Here is a 24883-nt window from a genome sequence, read left to right as displayed (position 1 = left end):
GGGTGGATAAAGTTCGTTTTCCCTATCACATGGGTTTTATTTTTACCTTGGTGTTTTCAACCCTGTCCAGTTGGTGGCGGTAACACACCTTTTTGGGCTGTAGTCTGCCATAAAACATACAGAAGAAGAAGACACAGGAGGTTGTTGTATAAAACACCCATCTCAGCATTACGTCTTCAATCTAAGGGCAACCATGGCAGAGGGAGAATCATTCATCCATGTATAAGGGTAAGAGTCTAGCTACATTTTCAGATATTATACATTTCAAATTTTGTCAGAAAGTTGTCTTTATTGCAAGTTAATGTGTACTGTTAGCTAGTTGACGTTAGCTGGCTGGTTCGCTAGCTAACGTTACGTGTATGAAGTGTGTAGCAATATTATTAATATCTCAAATCTCTGCAATGCTAGTTATAGCCTAATGTTAGCTAGCTACATAACATTGAACCTAGTAGGTTATCTTTAGCTACAGATTAATGGTATTATGAGTTGGGATTATGATTAATTGTTGTCTAATGTCTAAACAAAAGACTCCACTCTGCAAGTATCAATTTCACTGAACTGTTTACACCTTCTGTATCCTGTGCATGTGACAAATAAATGTTGATTTTAGTTGATATAGTTTGATATAGTGTGTGTTTACCAGAGATGGTAATGTGAAGAACAACATGACTAAGCCAAGGCCTAGATAACATTTATTTTTACCTGGAGTTTTCCGATGTTGTAGGCTACTACTTTCACCGCTTTCAGTCTTGAAATCTTTGGTTGTTTAATAACTAAACACTCTGTTTAGCAAATGGCCTCACAGGAATCCTTAAAGAGATGGGTAGGTCTAAGGCCTAAGAGGGTGTTAACAATGCTGGCTGGGTGTAGACAAAGAAGAGTTCTCCAGTTGGTGTACCAAAACATTCATGGGCCATTTTCAAAAATGGGGGTAGAAGTTTATCAGCTTTCAAAGCAGAATCATTTTCTTATTGTTTCTCAACTGCAGTGTATGAAATACCATTTTCTAACTCGGAGTCTCTACATTAGAAGTCAATGTAATTGCCACAACCGCCTGCATTTAGAAGATGTATGGCACATGACATGATATAGGCCTAATCTAAAAGGTAATTTCTGAGGACACCCCACATTACAATATCGAACTGGAACAGGCAAGATGAAGAGACACTAAGAAAAAAAAAGTCAGAAAATGTACAGATCTTTATCAATAGCTAGCTAGCTAGATTTATCAATAGATAGTTAGTTGAATATCTAAGCAAGTTAATCAGTAGAGTAAAGCAATGTTAGATGGTACACCGCTGTTTCACATTTTCATTGTATATTACATTTGCTTCTGATGTAGCTGAGCGACTTATTCAAGACGGGGGCCAACATTCCACTGAAATCCAAATATTTGAAAATTGAAAATTGTTCAGCTTCATCTCTAGCCTCTCTTTCATGTTTTTCTGGCAGCGTCTTTATTTCTTCCCCCACAGCAAACATTCTGGATGATACCACTGTCAGTTCCTCTTCTCGGAGTCTCTGCTCTTCGTACTCTTTCAGGACCCTCTCTTTCTCCTTTTTAATTGCTTCCTCCCGAGCTTCTATTTTCATTTCCCCCAGTTTCTCCTCATATCTGAGTTGTTGCTCTTTGTTCTTTCTCAGGATCCTCTCATTCTCCTCTTTAAGAACTTTCTCCAGAGCTTTTATTTTAATTTTTTCCATCTTCAGTTTCTCCTCCTCTCTGCGTATCTTCTCTTCATTCTCTTTCAGGATCCTGTTCTTCTCCTCTTCAATCGCTCTCTCAGCCTCCTGGAACATCTCAGTGGTGTAGTGGCTTCCTCCATTCATCTTCACCATCTTGTTTATCTTCTCAAGCAGCTCAGTGACCTGGGAGCAATTCTTATCTTTGTTGTTGAAGACCTGATACTCTCCATTACATTTGGCAATCAAACACTGAAGATGTGGATTTTCAAGCAAATAATCTTCAATTGTTACAACGTCGTCATCATCAAGACTCTCTCCATGTGTGAAGAGAACCATGGTGTATCTGGATGCTTCATCCCCAAATAATATCTGAATCATCTCCACAGTTTTCTGTTCCTCTTCAGTGAATCTTCCCAGCTTGATCACAACCAGGAACACATGGGGACCAGGAGCAGAGAAAAGCAGGCACTGTGAGATCTCTTTCAGTGCCTCCTCCTGTGTTAACTTGGTGTCAAACAAGCCTGGTGTGTCGATGACAGCTACATGTTGCCCTCCCACATTTCCTCTTTTCTTTTCACATGTTGATGTCACAGAAATAGAGGACATTTTTTATTTAAAAGCTTTTGTCCCCAGGATGGTGTTTCCTGTTGCGCTCTTCCCAGCTCCAGTCTTTCCAACCAGAACAATACGGACCTCTTTATTTTGTTCTGTTGGATAAGAAGGAGATGTTGTTACTGTAGAAAGAAGTCTGATGTTCTTTCTGTTTGGTCATCATACAGAATAGCTACTGAATATGATCAGTTTCTAGATTCTTAGACATTGGTCTGTAGAATATGGACTGTAAGCAAATTAACAATTACATTATCTATAAATTAAGCTACATGTAATCCTACATATAATTTATGAAAATGTATTAATTACTGAAAATATAATTATTTTGTGCAAACCCATAAAAAAAAAAAAGATAAATCCGTGCCCATCACTGTCTTGTAGCCTACATACAGTGAAATGAAGACGAAGTACTCACCAGTCATGTTAGGGTTTTGGAATGCTGTCAAGGTCTTCCCAGGTCTATTGTTCCCAACCAGAGAAATTTGGGTCTCTGTTGGATAAAAATTACACTGTTGATCTTACAGAACTGCTAAATCTACATTTTCAGTCTCACATTGCTTCTTAGATTAATATTTTTCGTCTATAAAGTATAAACTCTAAGCAAATTAACAATAACTGCCTAAATAAAGGAAACACAATTGACGGAGCTGTCATTGTCCATTCTTTGCCTACCCACAAAGTAGTCTAAAAGACTACAGATGGGGAGACAACCAACGTCCATGTACGTTCTAATACTTCCTCAGAAACCCTAATAACAAACAGGAGCTTTGCAAAATGTTGACACAGAAGGTGTTTGCCAATAAATCTGAAAATGGAAAAGAGATCTATGCTACAATTGAGTTTGTGCTCTCAAAGGGCTCTCTGAAATCAATGCCACAATGTGACCAGGAAGAGGCACACACAAGAGTATGTCTTCATCGTAAAGATGCCCTTCACAAGTGTCATGACACTCTCCTTGGTGAGGATCAAAGGTGCCGGATCAGCTAGGCCAATGTCTGACAGCCAAACTCTCTCTCTCTTACAGGGCCGGTTTTATGACTTAATAACAGCCGGTTGTAAAATTGAGAATGGAATGTCTGGGCGTTGCACAAAAAACTTCAACATCAAGCAATGGACACCGGGACAATATATTTCAATGATCACAGATGGAATATGAGAAATTCATGTCTATTTTGTGACGTTATTAAAATGATCAGAAAGACTTAATAATGGAAGCACTAACTTTAAGAGCGTTCACTAATATCAGATTTACATCTAAATGTTGATAACTGTATTACATATGAAACTATTTTGGAAAAGATAGCAATGTGATTTTAGCCTTCTAAATGAGAATAGTTTTTTTTCAGTCAGCCCAGTCAGTAGCCACGCCCAAGTGATCTCAGAGCTCATGTCAACATGATGGAACCGCCATTCAGGCCAGTGTGCTTAAAAGGACTAGCTGAGAATTTAAATAGAGAATTGAGAAGGTGAGGACGTGGTCCACACATTGAAATGGTTAAAACTACAAGACCAGAAAATTGTAAAACTCTTGACGAGTGAAGAGGTAAAGACCAAACATTTACACTCTGCAGATGGGTATGTAAAGTAGTCTGGGACAATTTGACCAAAGACGAGAGGGAAGAACAGATCCCTCTCACCACCATGGGTGACACCTGTGGTATCCATTCTAAGAACACTCCAAGCAAAGAGGCCTACAACTAAGGTCATTGTGACCTCTGTGGACAACCAGAGACTAACTACTCCCCATAGACGGATCTAGTGGTTTCAACAGAGATGACAGAGAAAGACATCTAAGTGTAAATGAATGTTGTATTTCTAATCCAAATGAGCGGTTGTTAGGGTGCTAAATATTCTAGCTACGGTGAACGTAGTTTCCAAATGTACAGTTGAAGTCGGAAGTTTACATACACCTTAGTTTAAATGTATTTGGCTAAGTTTTTCTCAATTCCTGAAATTTATTCCAAGTAAAAATTCCCTGTCTTAGGTCAGTTAGGATCACCATTTTATTTTAAGAATGTGAAATGTCAGAATAGAATAATAGTAGAGAGAATGATTTATTTCGGTTTTGGAGCAGTGGCTTCTTCCTTGCTGAGCGGCCTTTCAGGTTACGTCAATATAAGACTCGTTTTACTGTGGATATACATATTTTTGTACCGGTTTCCTCCAGCATCTTCACAAGGTCCTTCGCTGTTGTTCTGGGATTGATTTGCACTTTTCGCACCAAAGTACGTTAATCTATAGGAGACAGAATGTGTCTCCTTCCTGAGCGGTATGGCGGCTGCGTGGTCCCATGGTGTTTATACTTGCGTACTATTGTTTGCACAGATGGACGTAGTACCTTCAGGCATTTGGAAATTGCTCCCAAGGATGAACCAGACTTGTGGTCTACAATTTTTTTTTATGAGGTCTTGGGGGATTTCTTTAGATTTTCCCATGATGTCAAGCAAAAGAAGCACTGAGTTTGAAGGTAGGCCTTGAAATACATCCACAGGTACACCTCCAATTGACTCAAATTATGTCAATTAGCCCATCAGAAGCCATGACATAATTTTCTGGAATTGTCCAAGCTGTTTTAAGGCACAGTCAATTTAGTGTATGTAAACTTCTGACCCACTGAAATTGTGATACAGTGAAATAATCGGTCTGTAAACAATTTTGGGGAAAATTACGTGTCATGCACAAAGTAGATGTACTAACCGACTTGCCAAAACTATAGTTTGTTAACAAGAAATTTGTGGAGTGGTTGAAAAACTAGTTTTAATGACTCCAATAGAGGTCGACCGATTATGATTTTTCAACACCAATATCGATTATTGGAAGACCAAAAAAAAGCCGATGACGATTTTTCTTATGTATTTATTTGTAATAATGACAATTACAACAATACTGAATTAACACGTATTTTAACTTAATATAATACATCAATAAAATCTATTTAGCCTCAAATAAATAATGAAAAGTTACATTTGGTTTAAATAATGCAAAAACAAAGTGTTGAAGAAGAAAGTAAAAGTGGAATACGTGCCATGTAAAAAAGCTAACGTTTAAGTTCCTTGCTCAGAACATGAGAACACATGAAAGCTGGTGGTTCCTTTTAACAGGCACCGCATCGATTATTTGCAACGCAGGACACGCTAGATAAACGAGTAATATCATCAACCATGTGTAGTTAACTAGTGATTATGTGAAGATTGATTGTTTTTTTATAAGTTTAATGCTAGCTAGCAACTTATCTTTGCTTCTTGCTGCCCTCGCGTAACAGGTAGTCAGACTGCTACGCAGGCTCCTCGTGGAGTGCAATGTAAGGCAGGTGGTTAGAGCGTTGGACTAGTAACAGGAAGGTTACAAAAACTAATCCCCGAGCGGACAAGGTAAAAATCTGTCATTCTGCCCCTGAACAAGGCAGTTAACCCATCGTTCCTAGGCCGTCATTGAAATTAAGAATGTGTTCTTAACTGACTTGCCTAGTTAAATAAAGGTAGAAAAAAATAATAATAGGTTTCCAAAAATACCGATTTCCGATTGTTATGAAAACTTGAAATCGGCCCTAATTAATCGGCCGACCAACCTAAGTGTATGTAAACTTACGAATTCAACTGTAGCTGATATGTATAAACATTTTATAAAAAGGTACTCTAATAGCTTAACAATGACAAGTTGTCGGCTTGAAGATAAATTCAGCCACTTTAATGTTGAACTCAAATCAGTTTATTTGTCACGGGTGCCGAATACAACAGTGTAGGTAGACCTTACAGTGAAATGCTTATTTACATGCTATAACCAACTGTGCAAAAAAGGTATTAGGTGAACAATGGGTAAGTAAAGAAATAAAAACAACAGTAAAAAGACAGGGAAAAATAACATTAGCGAGGCTATATACAGTAGCGAGGCTATAACAGTAGCAAGATTTTATCTGGCTAACAGATAAACAAACAAATAGGCTGCAAAATTCAAGGTAAATTAAATCAAATTAAATTTGAGACTCCCCTGGTGTCCTGAAGTCTGCCAACCCAGACAGTATTTCCTGAGACATTGTACTTCTTAGGTAGTTCTGAGTTTTGGTGTAGAAAAGGATCTGTCTGCAGAAGCAGCAGTTACAGGGAAGTTAAATACAGCTATATTGCCATAGCAACGTCAGGGAAACTGGGAAGAAGGGAGTTGTGCTTCAAATACAGCAGTTCTGTAACATATTTAATTGAGCCTCTCATTCTTCTTAGTACCGGCATCAACACCTTACTGAAATAGAGTATAGGAAGCTCTGTGGACAAATCGTCTGGATACTACCCATAAATTGACATAAATTGGCAGATGGAAACGGATTATCATCTTTAGCAGACAACAGTTCTTGAGGGCTGGAACAAAAAAAGCTGTTTGCAATTTTCTTCATACTGGTGAACCAGCAGCGCAAGGGACATAATGCATTAGGCTCCCGGTAGGCTCCCGGTCTAATATGAGTTTTTGAAGACCTTAGTAAGCTCCTCTAATTTTTCACAGATGTCCCGTTATACTTTCAATCAGTAACTTTTTTTCTCCACTTTTTCAGTCACATTCCTGAAGCCGAAGAAATAAACTAAGCTTCCTAGTACATATGGAAATGAAAAAGGTTTATTAATTACTTTTTGGAGTGTTACTTCTCCGGACTAAATCCGCTCCTTGGGGACATTGCCATTAGCTGCACGGAGTCCGTTAAATAAATACCTGCAGCCTTTTTTCTCAATTCGATCACTGGAATGTGGTATGTAATCCACACCTCGATTAGGCAGATATACATATTTGTTTCATTGACTGATTTTCAATTTCAACGTCATTATTTATTTATAGCCTACATGTTCTCGTCTGAACAGCGTCTTTCTTTTCCCCAACGCAGTTAAGACAAAACCACACCCCGTTATTCAGAGTAGCGTTCTACCACGCTTTGAGCGATCTCCAAGTCCGGAAGTGAATATCACGTAGCGCAAAAAAACATTTGAGAAATAAAGATTTAAGCATATGCTACTAACGATAATATAACAACTTCAGATACCGAGCCTAGGTTAATTTAGCTGATAGCAGAGTTCTGAAACATTTTTACAATTCATTGAAACTCTGAAAATAAATACATGGGCAAATGTTAACATGATAATGATGATGATAATAATAATAAAATAATAATAGGTCTGCATTACGGTAGGCAGCAAATTGTTAAAGTACACTTTCCGTCCTTACCTTGGAAGGTGCGCTGATCCCGTGAGTGAGACAATGCTAGCTATCCAATGGGAGCGTAATAAAACACCCCTCTGAATAACCGGCCGTGGTTTTGGCTTAACTGCGTTGCTGATCATCTAATCTAATGCAAGTGGGAAGGGTGTGGCTTCATGACAATGATCACAAGAGCAGCTACGGCACCGCCTAAAGATAAGCTATGCGGCTGTCGGCTATCTCCTTGATCTGATTGAATTACGGCCTAAACTTGTTTAATTCTATTTGTAAACATACATGGATAAAACTATACATTTGATATCAGTCTATAGCTCTGTCTATGAATTTGAGTGGTTAAATCTATCCAGCCCCAGTCCTTAGCTTTTTAGCATAACGGGTGGGGAGAACGCATTGTTATGGTTTCAATGAAGGATTCTAGCTTTAAAATGGTAAGAGAGCTTTTATAGTGCAGGCGTCAAAATTATAACATGACATATAACATGACATGTATTCATTACTTACTCTCGTTACGATAAACATATTATAGAATGCTTTGTATAAAATAAATTGCATATGCAGTCTTTGTAAAAGTTTCACAGATCATTTTTGAATGTCAATTTGGAAAGAACACCCATTTGTAATATCAAAACATGCAACAGGAATGTGTTTCAGGCTTGTCTTGTAATAGTAACTTTATGGTCGTCCTTACCTTTGCCTGCCTTTTGAGCTAGATATCTGGAGGCATATGTCTACAATTGGAGATGCAGCCAATGTTTTATAGCAATGTTTGGGTTCGTATGAACGTTTTTGCTTTCTAGTCAGTCACGTGATTTCTTGGAAATGCTGTGTTGAGTTCCTGCGGTGACTATGTTACTGACGCAAGCTGACTAAAGCTATATCTTACAACGCTTGGATAGGTATTTAATGTCAGCTAACCACATCATATGATAGTGCCATCTGGAAGATGTGGCACGCAACCTTTGGTTGATTCAATGCACTGCCTGCATATCTTTTCGGACAGAACCTCGACCATTTTATTCGTCCAAGTAAAGTGACACAGAATGGTCATAAAGCATCATGAAACTTTTATAAAACATGATGAAGAAAATGATTGTAAAGAATTTATTGCAACAACAAAGGATTTAAGAAACTAACGTAAAACAAAAGGAATCTTCTTGGCAGGGAGAAAAATAATTTGAATAAATGTGGGTTTTGACACTTATGTAGGTGTCATAACCAGGCATAAAATAACGATATACATTGGAGTTGCTTACCAAGGCTACAATGAATGTTCCTGAGTGGCCTAGTTAGTTTCAACTTAAATAGGTTTGAACATATATGGCAAGACTTAAAAATGGCTGTCTAGCAATGATCAACAACCAACTTGACAGAGCTTGATGAGTTGTAAAAATAATAATGTTCAAATATTGTAGAGTTCAGGTGTGCAAAGCTCTCAGAAACGTACCCAGAAAGACTCACAGCTGAGTGAGTCTCTTATTTTCTTTACTGTTTTTATGCTGAGAATCTTGTCAATTAAAACATATTTTATTTATAATACCAATAAATAAAATATGTCTTGAAAGCACGTAAGTAGCTAACTACTAAACCCTTCTGCTGGCTAGGATATTGGTTGGTCTGTTGCTAGATGAAATTTTAATTCATTATGGAGATGCGTCTCTATTTTTATCCAGAAACAAACCTTTCCCCAAGATACTTGTAGAGATCTGAGAAGACATGAATGATTACTATGGTGATAGCTTCACCTTGCCCTCTGATAGGCTAGGTGGAATTTCATTATTGCTTCAACCTGTCCAATCCTCTCAGATCTCCACCAGTGCTGTATAGGAAGAGTTGTTTCTGGACAGGGGCTCTGTTTTTTTTCTACTAGAACCCTTCCTCTACATGCAAGGCACTTCTGATTAGCTTGTTACTGTAAGTATCATCATTGGTAGATACAGCTTTAATAAACTGTCATCATTAAATCAATCATAAGGCCCTTCTTACATCAGCCTATGTCGAAGTGCTGTACAGAAACCCAGCCTAAAACCCCAAACAGTAAGCAATGCAGGTGTAGAAGCATGGTGGCTAGGAAAAACTCCCTAGAAAGGCCAAAACCTAAAAAGAAACCTAGAGAGGAACCAGGCTATGAGGGGTGGCCAGTCCTCCTCTGGCTGTGCCGGGTGGAGATTATAACAGAATATGGCCAAGATGTTCAAATGTTCATAGACAACAGCAGGGTCAAATAATAATCACCACAGTGGTTGTAGAGGGTGCAACAAGTCAGCACCTCCGGAGTAAATGCACCTCCGGAGTAAATGTCAGTTGGCTTTTCAAAGCCTATCATTCAGAGTATCTCTTCCTCTCTACCGTTGATAACAGCAGGTCTGGGACAAGTTAGCAGATCAAGGTAGAAGGTCAGGGTTCCAAAGCCAAAGCCAGAACAATTGAAACTGTAGCAGCAGCACGACCAGGTGGACTTGGGACAGCAAGGAGTCATCAGCCCATATAGTCCTGAGACATGGACCTAGGGCTCAGGTCATCTGAGAGAAAGAAAGAAAGAGAGAGAGAGAATTAGATAGAGCATACTTAAATTCACACAGGACACCGGATAAGACAGGAGAAATACTCCAGATATAACAGACTGACCCTAGCCCCCCGACACAAACTATTGCAGCATAAATACTGGAGGCTGAGACAGGAGGGTTCAGGAGACACTGTGGCCCCGTCTTGACGATACCCCTGGACAGGGCCAAAAAGGCAAGATATAACCCCACCCACTTTTCCAAAGCACAGCCCCCACACCACTAGAGGGATATCTTCAACCTCCAACTTACTACCCTGAGACAAGGCCGAGTATAGGCCACGAAGATCTCCCCCACGGCACGAACCCAATGGGGGGGGGGTGCCAACTCAGACAGGAAGATATCGTCAGTGACTCAACCCACTCAAGTGACGCACCCCTCCTAGGGACTCCTGGGCCAGACTACACTCAATCATAGGACCTACTGAAGAGATGAGTCTTCAATAAAGACTTAAAGGTTGAGACTGGGTCTGCGTCTCTCACATGGATAGGCAGACCATTCCATAAAAATGGAGCTTTATAGGAGAAAGCCCTGACTCCAGCTGCTTGCTTAGAAATTGTAGGGACAGTCAGGAGGCCTGCGTTTTGTGACCGTAGCATACGTGTAGGTATGTACGGAAGGACCAAATCGGAAAGATAGGTAGGTGCAAGCCCATGTAATGCTTCGTAGGTTAGCAATGAAACCTTGAAAACAGCCCTAGCTTTAACAGGAAGCCAGTGTAGAGAGGCTAGCACTGGGGTAATTTGATCACATTTTTTGGTTCTAGTCAAGCACTAACTGAAGTTTATCCAGGTAGCCGGAAAGTAGAGCATTGCAGTAGTCTAACCTAGTGACAAAAGCATGGATACATTTTTCTGCGTCATTTTGGTCAAGAACGTTTCTGATTTTTGCAATGTTACGTAGATGGGAAAAAAGCTGTCCTTGACAGTCTTGATATGTTCGTCAAAAGAGAGATCAGGGTCCAGAGTAACACCGAGGTCCTTCACAGTTTTATTTGAGACGACTGTACAACCATTCAAGGTTAATTGTCAAGGTTAATTGTCAGATTCAACAGAAGATCTCTTTGTTTCTTGGGACCGAGAACTAGCATCTCTGTTTTGTTGGAGTTTAAAAATAGAACATTTGCCGCCATCCACTTCCCTAAGTTTGAAACACAGGCTTCCAGGGAGGGCAATTTTGGGGCTTCACCATGTTTCATCGAAATATACAGCTGTGTGTCGTCCACATAGTATTGAAAGATAACATTGATTCCGATTGACATCACCAAGAGGTAACATAGTGAAGACAATAGTGGTGCTAAAACGGAGCCTTGAGGAACACACCGAAATTTACTGTTGATTTGTCAGAGGACAAACCATCTACAAAGACAAACTGATATCTTTTTGACAGATACGATCTAAACCAGGCCAGAACTTGTCCTTGTAGACCAATTTGGGTTTCCAATCTCTCCAAAAGAATGTGGTGATCGATGGTATCAAAAGCAGCACTAACGTCTAGGATCCCAAGGACAGAGGCAGAGCCTCGGTCTAACGCCTTTAAAAGGTAATTTACCACCTTCGCAGTCTCAGTGCTATGATAGGGTCTAAAACCACACTGAAGTGTTTCGTATACATTGTTTGTTTTCAGGAAGGCAGTGAGTTGCTGTACAACAGGTTTTTCAAAACTTTTTAAGAGGAATGGGAGATTCGATATAGGCCAATAGTTTTTTATATTTTCTGGGTTAAGGTTTGGCTTTATTACTGCCACTTTTAGTGAGTTTGGTACACATCTGGTGGATAGAGAGACATTTATTATGTTCAACATAGGCGGGCCAAGCACAGGAAGCAGCTCATTCAGTAGTTTAGTTGGAATAGGGTCCAGTATGCAGCTTGAAGGTTTAGAGGTCATGATTATTTTCATCAATGTGTCAAGAGATATAGTTTTACAAAACTTTAGTCTCCCTTGATCCTAGGTCTTGGCAGTGAGGAATACACAGATTTAAAGAGGAGTCCATAATTAGCTTTTTTGCTTGTCCATAATTTGCTCAAGACCCAGAGTCTCGAGCTTAATGACGAGTTTGGAGGGTACTATGGTGTTAAATCCTTGTTCATGCTACATAATGATCCCTCACTGGTCTGGGTGGTGCTGGAGATTTGCATTTCATTCAACCAGGTGCTTCTTCTTCCCTCAAACCCCTCTTCCTATAACCCTCTATGATACAGGTATCCTCTCAGTGTGTCTGCGCTTTATCAGCTTGTGTCATTTTGAAACATCATGAAAAGCAATTCTCCTTATTTATTGTACAAATAATAACTCTCAAAGTTCTGTGTGAGAGAGAGTGAGAAGTGAGAGATGGTGAGAGAGTGAAAGAGTGTGAAAGAGTATGTGTGTGACTGAATGACTATAGTTTGTCCCCTAATGTCTGTTTTGTAATGTTAATGGTTCGCTGGTTATTTTCCTGTACCCGTGTGTGAGATATTAGAGAACTGAGTGTAATAATTGAATATAAAGTGAGTGAGGTGTATATAGTCTTTACAATATATATTTTTTTAACACTGTTGATGATAATCGCTGCACTCTTGATTACATAGGGCTGCTGGTTCCTTGTCTGACTGTCTGAAATGGCACCCTATTTCACTGATTTTTACCTAAGCTCCATGGGCCCTTATCAAAAGTACTGCACTATATAGGGAATATGATGCCATTTTGCCTGGGGTCCCCAGAGCGGTATATCATTTTTTATCCCTCTGCTGGCCTGGAGGATCCAGACAGACCAGGCCACTGTGGCTCACATGGCTGTGTCTCAATACTCTTAAATGGCTTCCTTTCCTTATATTCCTTAATTCTAGAAGAAGCTATACATGACCTGACCAGGAAAGCTCCAGGCCTTAGTTAAAGACCTGGAAGTTTTCCTAGTAAGGTCACATTGTGGGGAAAAGGTCCTTTCCATATTTATATTATATTAAATCTCATCACGGACAACTTGCACGTTTGATCTAATTAGCTTCTTTTAAACTACTTACTACTTTTTTAGCTACTTTGCTACTACTTAGCATGTTAGCTAAATCTTCCCCTAACCCTAACCTTAACCCTTTAACCTAACTCCTAAACTTAACCCCAGGGGCGTAGCCAGTGGGGTGTCCAGGTTTGCACTGGAAACCGCTGCCATCTGATTGGCCACACCGGGTGCCACCCCAAAATATAATGTTCTACATGCAGTTTGATGCTGATTGACATCTCATTTCACCTCTTGTTGAAAGAAGCATTTATTTTGACGTCCAACTGTTTTAAGGTTTAGCATCGGGTTTAGGTTTCCTGAACAACTTTTACGAAGGATGAGTCGCTGTATAATTTAACGTTAGATCTTTGGCTCCGTTAAGAGACAGTTATTAATCAGATAACCTCTAGCGTCGAGAAATCCCATATCCGGGAGCGTAATCATAGCCTCCAGCCCATTACCATAACGCAACGTTTCCTATTCATGAAAATCGCAAATTAAATGAAATAAATATATACAAACACAAGCTTAGCCTTTTGTTAACAACACTGTCATCTCAGATTTTCAAAATATGCTTTTCAACCAAAGCTACACAAGCATTTCTGTAAGAGTATTGATAGCCTAGCATAGCATTAAGCCTAGCATTCAGCAGGCAACATTTTCACAGTAACAAGAAAAGCATTCAAATAAAATAATTTACCTTTGAAGAACTTCGGATGTTTTCAATGACGAGACTCTTAGTTAGACAGCAAATGTTAAATTTTTCCAAAAATATTATTTGTGTAGACGAAATAGCTCCGTTTTGTTCATCACGTTTGGCTAAGAAAAACACCGGAATATGCAGTCACTTACAACGCCAAACTTTTTTCCAAATTAGCTCCATAATATCGACAGAAACATGGCAAACGTTGTTTAGAATCAATCCTCATAGTGTTTTTCACATATCTATTCGATAATCTATCAGTGGTGGCAGTTGCCTTCTCACCAGAAGAAAACGGAAAAATACTGCAGCTGGAGATTACGCAATAATTGCGACGGAGGACACCAAGCGACCACCTGGTAGATGTAGTCTCTTATGGTCAATCTTCCAATGATATGCCTACAAATACGTCACAATGCTGCAGACACCTTGGGGAAAACGTGGAAAACATAAGCTGACTCCTAGCTCCTTCACAGCCATATAAGGAGTCATTGCCATGAGGCGGTTTCAAAAAATGCGGCACTTCCTGATTGGATTTTTATCTGGGTTTTTTCTGTAACATCAGTTCTGTGGCACTCACAGACAATATCTTTGCAGTTTTGGAAATGTCAGAGTGTTTTCTTTCCAAAGCTGTCAATTATAGCATCTTTTCGTGACAAAATATCTTGTTTAAAACGGGAACGTTTTTCATCCAACAATTAAAATAGCGCCCCCTATATCCAATAAGAGAGACACCAGATATGCTGTTCCAAAAGGGCCCAATGGTAGGCCAGGCCTAAACTTTAAACTACACATTTTAGTTAGCAGCTGTTAGTATCTAATCTTGTGGATCCCTTAATTATACATTTCCATAGAGATATGACATTATTTAATGTGTATTTCAGACATTTCAAGATCCACAGATGAGGGTCCTGTCTGCACGGATTAAAAACAGTGCAATATTTGCATTTTGTGTGTAATATAATGCACATTGTTTGAATTTGGTGCTTCTCGATACTGTAAAATCAGTGCCTGACCCAGTTTTTTGCTGAAAACAAAGTTTTCAAAAACAAAGTGGCATAGTTAAAGTGGCTAGTGATACATGTATTACATAAGGATACAGTCGATGATATAGAGTACAGTATATACGTATGCATATGAGATGAATAATGTAGGGTAAGTAACATTATATAAGGTAGCATTGTTTAAAGTGGCTAGTGATATATTTACATAATTTCCCATCAATTCCCATTATTAAAGTGGCTGGAGTTAAGTCAGTGTCAGTGTGTTGGCAGCAGCCACTCAATGTTAGTGGTGGCTGTTTAACAGTCTGATGGCCTTGAGATAGAAGCTGTTTTTCAGTCTCTCGGTCCCAGCTTTGATGCACCTGTACTGACCTCGCCTTCTGGATGATAGCGGGGTGAACAGGCAGTGGCTCGGGTGGTTGATGTCCTTGATGATCTTTATGGCCTTCCTGTGACATCGGGTGGTGTAGGTGTCCTGGAGGGCCGGTAGTTTGCCCCCGGTGATGCGTTGTGCAGACCTCACCACCCTCTGGAGAGCCTTACGGTTGAGGGCGGAGCAGTTGCCGTACCAGGCGGTGAAACAGCCCGCCAGGATGCTCTCGATTGTGCATCTGTAGAAGTTTGTGAGTGCTTTTGGTGACAAGCCGAATTTCTTCAGCCTCCTGAGGTTGAAGAGGCGCTGCTGCGCCTTCTTCACAATGCTGTCTGTGTGAGTGGACCAATTCAGTTTGTCTGTGATGTGTATGCTGAGGAACTTAAAACTTTCTACCCTCTCCACTACTGTTCCATCGATGTGGATAGGGGGGTGTTCCCTCTGCTGTTTCCTGAAGTCCACAATCATCTCCTTAGTTTTGTTGACGTTGAGTGTGAGGTTATTTTCCTGACACCACACTCCGAGGGCCCTCACCTCCTCCCTGTAGGCCGTCTCGTCGTTGTTGGTAATCAAGCCTACCACTGTTGTGTCGTCCGCAAACTTGATGATTGAGTTGGAGGCGTGCGTGGCCACGCAGTCGTGGGTGAACAGGGAGTACAGGAGAGGGCTCAGAACGCACCCTTGTGGGGCCCCAGTGTTGAGGATCAGCCGGGAGGAGATGTTGTTGCCTACCCTCACCACCTGGGGGCGGCCCGTCAGGAAGTCCAGTACCCAGTTGCACAGGGCGGGGTCGAGACCCAGGGTCTCGAGCTTGATGACGAGCTTGGAGGGTACTATGGTGTTGAATGCCGAGCTGTAGTCAATGAACAGCATTCTCACATAGGTATTCCTCTTGTCCAGATGGGTTAGGGCGGTGTGCAGTGTGGTTGAGATTGCATCATCTGTGGACCTATTTGGGCGGTAAGCAAATTGGAGTGGGTCTAGGGTGTCAGGTAGGGTGGAGGTGATATGGTCCTTGACTAGTCTCTCAAAGCACTTCATGATGACGGAAGTGAGTGCTACGGGGCGGTAGTCGTTTAGCTCAGTTACCTTAGCTTTCTTGGGAACAGGAACAATGGTGGCCCTCTTGAAGCATGTGGGAACAGCAGACTGGTATAGGGATTGATTGAATATGTCCGTAAACACACCGACCAGCTGGTCTGCGCATGCTCTGAGGGCGCGGCTGGGGATGCCGTCTGGGCCTGCAGCCTTGCGAGGGTTAACACGTTTAAATGTCTTACTCACCTCGGCTGCAGTGAAGGAGAGACCGCATGTTTTCGTTGCAGGCCGTGTCAGTGGCACTGTATTGTCCTCAAAGCGGGCAAAAAAGTTATTTAGTCTGCCTGGGAGCAGGACATCCTGGTCCGTGACTGGGCTGGATTTCTTCCTGTAGTCCGTGATTGACTGTAGACCCTGCCACATGCCTCTTGTGTCTGAGCCGTTGAATTGAGATTCTACTTTGTCTCTGTACTGACGCTTAGCTTGTTTGATAGCCTTGCGGAGGGAATAGCTGCACTGTTTGTATTCGGTCATGTTACCAGACACCTTGCCCTGATTAAAAGCAGTGGTTCGCGCTTTCAGTTTCACGCGAATGCTGCCATCAATCCACGGTTTCTGGTTAGGGAATGTTTTAATCGTTGCTATGGGAACGACATCTTCAACGCACGTTCTAATGAACTCACACACCGAATCAGCGTATTCGTCAATGTTGTGACCAAAGTGATGGTGAGAGCTTCAAAAAAGCTATGTTTTATCAGGTGCTTGACAGTCTTGACAGAGGGGTTTTTCAAAGAAGAATTGTGAGATAATGCAAGGGGTCCAGTCTCTCAACCCAAAGAGAACAGCATTTTTGAATGAGGAGCTTCTGTTTGACTTTGCTCAGACCTTTGAGTCAGATTTAGAGGACCTCAAACATGAGGTTCATCAAACCAGGGGGCTTCTCGATAGGAGAGAAAAAAGTGAAAGAGACAGACCATCTACTCTCCTTTACTTTGTTGTGCTTCTAGAACCTTCTAAAGAGGTCTTCCATGAGCTATTTCGACTTTGCAAGATTTCTGTTGTTACACCAGTCAGCAGTGCTTCTTGCGAGAGAAGCTTCTCAGCTCTAAAACTGATTAAAACCCACCTCAGGATAACCGTGGTTGATGACAGGTTAAGTCACCTCGGAATTCTCAGTGTTGAGTCAAGGAGGGAAATGTATTTATAAAGCCCTTCTTACATCAGCTGATATCTCAAAGTGCTGTACAGAAACCCAGCCTAAAACCCCAAACAGCAAGCAATGCAGGTGTAGAAGCAAATGCAATTTGAAAATCACATCAAACACATCATCACAACAGTGTAGTTATTTTAACACTCACCTCACCGTGATTGGTAAATTTGAAGAACCAACGGGTTGAAACTGAGTGGAAAAGATGATCGTTGTGGATGTTGTTTCAAAGCCGAACACAACTAAATGGACAGCATTTTCTAAGGCGATGATTTATTCAAACAAACACTCGAACACATATTAGAGCGTATGCATATGCGTACTTTAGACCTGTAGAGCCCAACTTAATTAAAATAATGATTGTGCTGTTATACAATACATATTATGCATGACATAAACATAAAAAAACTGATTCAAGATGTCTTTGGTAGATAATTGGTTTAGCATGTACATAAAATAAAAAATAGTAGCAATTACATTTAAGTGTATACTTTTTAGTGTGCATACTGAATGGACTGGTTAACTTATGCTAAGCTACAAACTTTTTATCCATGAGTCTTGGAGATAACGTATAGACCTGGGCGATGCTTTTGGTTCATTGATTGTGCAAGGCGCCTTACAGAGTTATCCATCAATACATTTGCATTTGATATTGAATTGCCTAATAATTGGGCTAGCTTAATATTTCTATAATGAATTGTCTGATAAATAACCTTTAACTATATTTTAATAATTAATTGGCTGAGACATTACTTTTAACTACAGAATATCTCACCACCATGCGTTTCTATCTCCTCCTCTCTTCTTCATTATTTTCTCAAACACAGTGAGGGGTTGGCAACAGCTTAATGAAATATATTTGTTGTGAAAACATGTTACAAACAATGTTTTTTATTTTTTATTTCACCTTTATTTAACCAGGTAGGCTAGTTGAGAACAAGTTCTCATTTGCAACTGCGACCTGGCCAAGATAAAGCGTAGCAATTCGACACATACAACAACACAGAGTTACACTTGGAATAAACAAAACATACAGTCAATAATACAGTTGAACAAAATAAATCAAAAAGTCTATATACTGTGAGTGCAAATGAGGTAAGTTAAGGAAATAAATAGGCTGTGGTGGCGAAGTAATTACAATATTGCAATTAAACACTGGAATGGTAGATCGGCAGAAGATGAATGTGCAGGTTGAGATACTGGGGTGCAAAGGAGCAAAATAAATAAATAAATAAATACCAGTATGGGGATGAGGTAGGTAGATAGATGGGCTGTTAACAGATGGGCTATGTACATGTGCAGTGATCTGTGAGCTGCTCTGACAGCTGGTGCTTAAAGCTAGTGAGGGAGATGTGAGTCTCCAGCTTCAGAAATTTTTGAAATTAGTTCCAGTCATGGGCAGCAGAGAACTGGAAGGAAAGACGACCAAAGGGGGAATCGGCTTTGGGGGTGACCAGTGAGATATACCTGCTGGAGCGCGTGCTACGAGTGGGTGCTGCTATGGTGACCAGTGAGCTGAGATAAGGAGGGGCTTTACCTAGCAGAGACTTGTAGATAACCTGTAGCCAGTGGGTTTGGCGACGAGTATGAAGCGGGGGCCAACCAACGAGAGCGTACAGGTCACAATGGTGGGTAGTGTATGGGGCTTTGGTGACAAAACGGATGGCACTGTGATAGACTGCATCCAATTTGCTGAGTAGAGTGTTGGAGGCTATTTTATAGATGACATCACCGAAGTTGAGGATCGGTAGGATGGTCAGTTTTACGAGGGTATGTTTGGCAGCATGAGTGAAGGATGCTTTGTTGCGATATAGGACGCCGATTCTAGATTTAATTTTGGATTGGAGATGCTTAATGTGAGTCTGGAAGGAGAGTTTACAGTCTAAAATCACCAGTAGCAAGAGCAACATCATTGATGTATATAGAAAAGAGAGTCGGCCCAAGAATTGAACCCTGTGGCACACCCATAGAGACTGTCAGAGGTCTGGAAACAGGCCCTCCAATTTGACACACAGAACTCTATCAAAGAAGTATTTGGTAAACCAGGCGAGGCAATCATTTGAGAATCCAAGGCTGTCGAGTCTGCCAATAAGAATGTTGTGATTGACAGAGTTGAAAGCCTTGGCCAGGTCGATGGATACGGCTGCACAGTAATGTCTCTTATCAATGGCGGTTATGATGTCATTTAGAACCTTGAGCGTGGCTGAGGAGCACCCATAACCAGCTCTGAAACCAGATTGCATAGCGGAGAAGGTATTGTGGTATTCGAAATGGTCAGTAATCTGTTTGTTAAAACCTCTTGAAACTAGGGGGCACTATTTTTATTTTTGGAAAAATAACGTTCCCAAAGTAAACGGCCTATTTTTCAGGATCAGATGCTAGAATATGCATATAATTGACAGATTAGGATAGAAAAGACTCTAAAGTTTCCAAAACTGTAAAAATATTGTCTGTGAGTATAACAGAACTGATATAGCAGGCGAAAGCCTGAGAAAAATCCAATCAGACAGTGACTCTTATTTGGAAACCTCTGCGTTCCTATGTGTCCCTATTGAGCAGTGAAAGGGATATCAACCAGATTCCTTTTTCTATGGCTTCCCTAATGTGTTTAGTATCACAAGACATAGTTTCAGGCTTTTATTTTGAAAAATGAGCGTGAACGACAACATTGCGTCAGTGGTCAGCTGGTGGCTCTTGAGGATTGATTTGTGCATAATAGACAAATGCGGCAATTGTTTCTCTCGCTCCTACTAAGAAGCCAACTGTCCCGGTTGATATATTATCGAATTGATATTTGAAAAACACCTTGAGGATTGATTATAAAAAAACGTTTGCCATGTTTCTGTCAATATTATAGATCTAATTTGGAATATTTTTCACCGTTGTTGTGACCTCAATTTCCGGTCGATTTCTCAGCCAAACGTGAAGAACAAACGGAGGTATTTCGGCTCCAAAAACAATCTTTATGGAACAAAAGGAACATTTGCTGTCTAACTGGGAGTCTCGTGAGTGAAAACATCCGAAGCTCATCAAAGGTAAACGATTTAATTTGATTGCTTTTCTGATGTTCGTGACCAAGTTACCTGGTGCTAGCTGGACATTATGCTATGCTATGCTATCGATAAACTTACACAAATGCTTGTCTTGCTTTGGCTGTAAAGCATAATATCAAAATCTGAGATGACAGGGTGATTAACAAAAGGCTAAACTGTGTTTCAATATATTTCACTTGTGATTTCATGAATCTGAATATTTTCTAGTAAGATTTTTTTGTCCGTTGCGTTATGCTAATTAGTGTCAGTTGATGACAATTCTCCCGATTCCGGGATGGGTAGTTCTAAGAGGTCGTTTGTTAACTTGGCTTTCGAAGACCTTAGAAAAACAGGGTAGGATTGATATAGGTCTGTAGCAGTTTGGGTCTAGAGTGTCACCCCCTTTGAAGAGGGGATGACCACGGCAGCTTTCCAATCTTTGGGAATCTCAGACGATACGAAAGAGAGGTTGAACAGGCTAGTAATAGGGGTTGCAACAATTTCGGCAGATAATTTTAGAAAGAGAGGGTCCAGGTTGTCTAATCCGGCTGATTTGTAGGCGTCCAGATTTTGCAGCTCTTTCAGAACATCAGCTATCTGGATTTGGGTAAAGGAGAAATGGTGGGGGTTTTCGCGGGTTGATGTGGAGGGTGCCGGGCAGTTGACCGGGGTAGGGGTAGCCATGTGGAAGGCATGGCCAGCCGTAGAGAAATGCTTATTCAAATTCTCAATTATAGTGGATTTATCGGTGGTGACAGTGTTTCCTAGCCTCAGAGCAGTGGGCAGCTGGGAGGTGGTGCTCTTATTCTCCATGGACTTTACAGTGTCCCATAACTTTTTTGAGTTAGTACTACAGGATGCAAATTTCTGTTTGAAAAATCTTGCTTTAGCTTTTCTAACTGCCTGTGTATATTTGTTCTTAACTTCCCTGAAAAGTTGCATATCACCGGGGCTATTCGATGCTAATGCAAAACGCCACAGGATGTTTTTGTGCTGGTCAAGGGCAGACAGGTCTGGAGTGAACCAAGGACTATATCTATTCCTAGTTCTACATTTTTTGAGAGGGGCATGCTTATTTAAGATGGTGAGGAAGGCACTTTTAAAGAATAGCCAGGCATCATCTACTGACGGGATGAGGTCAATGTCATTCCAGGATACCCCGGACAGGTGTATTTGGAGGGCGAGTTAGTTAGGATGACATCTACAGTGGGGCAAAAAAGTATTTAGTCAGCCACCAATTGTGCAAGTTCTCCCACTTAAAAAGATGAGAGGACTGTAATTTTCATCACAGGAACACTTCAACTATGACAGACAAAATGCGATTTTTTTCTCCAGAAAATCACATTGTAGGATTTTTAATGAATTTATTTGCAAATTATGGTGGAAAATAAGTATTTGGTCAATAACAAAAGTTTATCTCAATACTTTGTTATATACCCTTTGTTGGCAATGACAGAGGTCAAACGTGTTCTGTAAGTCTTCACAAGGTTTTCACACACTGTTGCTGGTATTTTGGCCCAATACTCCATGCAGATCTCCTCTAGAGCAGTGATGTCTTGGGGCTGTTGCTGGGCAACACGGACTTTCAACTCCCTCCAAAGATTTTCTATGGGGTTGAGATCTGGAGACTGGGTAGGCCACTTCAGGACCTTGAAATGTCTGAGACCAGCCATCCAGACAGCTGATGAAACTGAGGAGTATTTCTGTCTGTATTAAAGCCCTTTCGTGGGGAAACTCATTCTGATTGGCTGGGCCCCTGCCCAGTCATACGAAATCCATAGATTGGGGCCTAATTATTATTTAACCTTTATTTAACGAGGCAGATCAGTTAAGAACACATTCTTGTTTACAATGATGGTTTACCGTGGAACACTGCCTTGTTAAGGGCAGAAAGACAGATTTTTACCTTGTAAAATGTAGCACTGTTCACAGGCTCTGATGCTTTGATTAACATCCTGATGAGAAACCACAGTCAAATCCAAAGAAGAAGTGATGATGTTTAGTGTAATTATTCGACTATCTTCATAATTTTGCATACTCTGTCTTATTACCTGTTCTACTTTGTCTAAAAGCTCTCTGACCTGATTGGTATCGCACTTAACATCATTGTTGAACACTTGGAAACTGCCTTCCCATTTCTGAACAAAATTCTTCAGGTTTTGGTCTTCTCTAAAAAAACAGCTCTACGGAAGTGTCTCCATAACTAAAAAGCACTATGGTATATTCACTGACAGAGGGACTTAACATCTTCTCCAGTGTCTCCATCACTCTCTTCTCTTGCTCTGTGAAGCGGCCCAGCTGAATGACCGGTAGGAAGGCATGGGGACCTGGTGTTAGAGAGAGACAAAGACCTCTCAATCTAATCTCTGACTTCCTCTTCAGAGAGGTCACTGTTGAGCAGACCTGGAGTGTCCACAACCATCACTGTCCTCCCACACAGCCCCGTCTCTCTCTCTGCTCTCACTCTTCAGGGTCAGTGACTTGGGACTGATTCTGGAATCAAACAGCTTTTGGCCCATGATGGTGTTTCATGCTGCACTCTTCTCCAATCCACTCAGACCAACCAAAACCAGTCTCAGGTCATTGCTGATTTCAGCTTCTGAAAGCAACAGTAAGTAGATGAGAGAAGAGATTTGTATGTCCTTAGTGATGAGCAAAATGGAATACTGCTGCTCAGAGACGTACATGAGTAGGATCACAGATGAATAATAAAACAAATATGGGCATTATTCCTATCTCAATAACTCATGTATAGATCAGTAAAAAAAACTATAATTATGAATTGAAAGATCAATGCATCTGTCAACTTGCACTATACTACATTACATTGTGTTCATTTTCATTAATTAGGTCATTTCAAAATGCATTTATGTGCTTGTATTAATCAATATGCTTTAGTATATGTAATTCCCAAACATTCTAAGAATTTATGAAAAAGTGAAAATTACCTTATCCAATTGCTTACTTGTCAGAAAATGTAAAAATTAAAATGTCATTCTTCCTGGGGGTCTATATAAACAGATTTTAATACGATTTCATGTTGCTAAAATGCTCTCCAGCAGCCTGACACCTGCGCCTCTCCCCCCTTAGGGGGAAATTCTTTCTCCACGTGCCAACCCTAAACTGCCAGTCCCTCCCCTGCACCCCGAGCTAGGGCGAACCCTCGCCCTCCTCCGGTACCCCGACCACGACCTGCAGAAAGTGGAGGAAGAAGAGGTGGTGGAGGAGGAAGGACAAAGGAAGGACGGTGGAGGATGAAAGGAGGACGGAGAAGGGAGGGATGGTGGAGGATGAAAGGAGGAAGGAGAAGGGAGGGATGGTGGAGGATGAAAGGAGGAAGGAGAAGGGAGGGATGGTGGAGGATGAAAGGAGAAGGGAGGGATGGTGGAGGATGAAAGGAGGAAGGAGAAGGGAGGGATGGTGGAGGATGAAAGGAGGAAGGAGAAGGGAGGGATGGTGGAGGATAAAAGGAGAAGGGAGGGATGGTGGAGGATGAAAGGAGGAAGGAGAAGGGAGGGATGGTGGAGGATGGAAGTAGAAGGGAGGGATGGTGGAGGAGGATGAAAGGAGGAAGGAGAAGGGAGGGATGGTGGAGGGATGGTGGAGGATGAAAGGAGGAAGGAGAAGGGAGGGATGGTGGAGGATGAAAGGAGGAAGGAGAAGGGAGGGATGGTGGAGGATGAAAGGAGGAAGGAGAAGGGAGGGATGGTGGAGGATGAAAGGAGGAAGGAGAAGGGAGGGATGGTGGAGGATGAAAGGAGAAGGGAGGGATGGTGGAGGATGGAAGGAGAAGCGAGGGATGGTGGAGGATGAAAGGAAGAAGGAGAAGGGAGGGATGGCGGAGGACGTGTCAGATGATTCAGGGCTGCCTCTGGACCTGGACATGGTGTCTCTGGATCCTCTGGAAGAGGAAGAGGAGGAAGATTTTTCTCTGGGGGAGCCTATGGACTGAAGCATGTCTCCTGACACACTAGAGGGCGCTGTCCCTACACCAGGGAGACATCTACTACACCCAGCCCCGTCCCCTTCCTCCCTGTTTCTGCAACCTAACGGCTAGTTCTATCCAGTCTCCAACTCCCCCACTCCCTCCCTCCTGTCCCCCGTCTGGACAACAACAACGGTGGTCGTCGGACGTCCGATTGGCTGGAAGGCTAGCAGCTTCCGCACTGCAATCCCGGACCCCTCTGCTGGCCCTGCCCCTGAGCAAAATGAGTTAATTTCCTGTCCGGGCTGCTGTCTTATTGGTTTGCGCTTTCCTTCTGTGTGCCTGAAGGAGGCGAATGGTCTCGCTCCTCTGTCCGCGCCTTGCGTGTCTTGGCTGCCCCTACCGGAGGGACAGACTTAAGTAGGGCTCCCCCTAGTGGGCTGACTGACTGACTGACAACAAAGTGTGTGTGTGTGTGTGTGTGTGTGTGTGTGTGTGTGTGTGTGTGTGTGTTTGTGTGTGTGTGAATTCATTATTTTCTTCTACTTATTCATTTGAGTTCTTATATA

The 24883-nt window shown here is 41.5% G+C and overlaps 1 protein-coding gene and 1 long non-coding RNA gene across 3 annotated transcripts; one reads left to right on the top strand and one right to left on the bottom strand.

Moving 5' to 3' along the window:
- Positions 1–8319, bottom strand: LOC110515221 (GTPase IMAP family member 9-like). Of its 2 annotated transcripts, none has more exons than XM_036953874.1 (3): positions 8186–8319; positions 2714–2788; positions 1–2393 (listed from the first exon to the last, which is right to left on the bottom strand). In XM_036953874.1, the coding sequence occupies exon 3, from the start codon at positions 2290–2292 to the stop codon at positions 1312–1314; it is 981 nt and encodes a 326-aa protein (XP_036809769.1). In that variant the 5' UTR covers positions 2293–2393; positions 2714–2788; positions 8186–8319; the 3' UTR covers positions 1–1311. The 2 variants fall into 2 exon arrangements, with proteins under 2 accessions (XP_036809769.1, XP_036809768.1); XM_036953873.1 differs by lacking the exon at positions 8186–8319 and adding an exon at positions 7504–7955.
- LOC118941387 lies at positions 23–23714 on the top strand. Its single transcript, XR_005037612.1, has 3 exons — positions 23–228; positions 22861–23000; positions 23480–23714. It is a non-coding gene; the product is annotated as an uncharacterized LOC118941387 (long non-coding RNA).
- Positions 23715–24883: the final 1169 nt, after the last annotated feature.

The sequence above is a fragment of the Oncorhynchus mykiss genome, chromosome 19, assembly GCF_013265735.2.
Source record: "Oncorhynchus mykiss isolate Arlee chromosome 19, USDA_OmykA_1.1, whole genome shotgun sequence".
Classification (NCBI taxonomy): Eukaryota; Metazoa; Chordata; class Actinopteri; order Salmoniformes; family Salmonidae; genus Oncorhynchus; species Oncorhynchus mykiss.
Note: the sequence above shows the minus strand (reverse complement) of the source record. Positions and strands in the feature narration are given on the sequence as shown.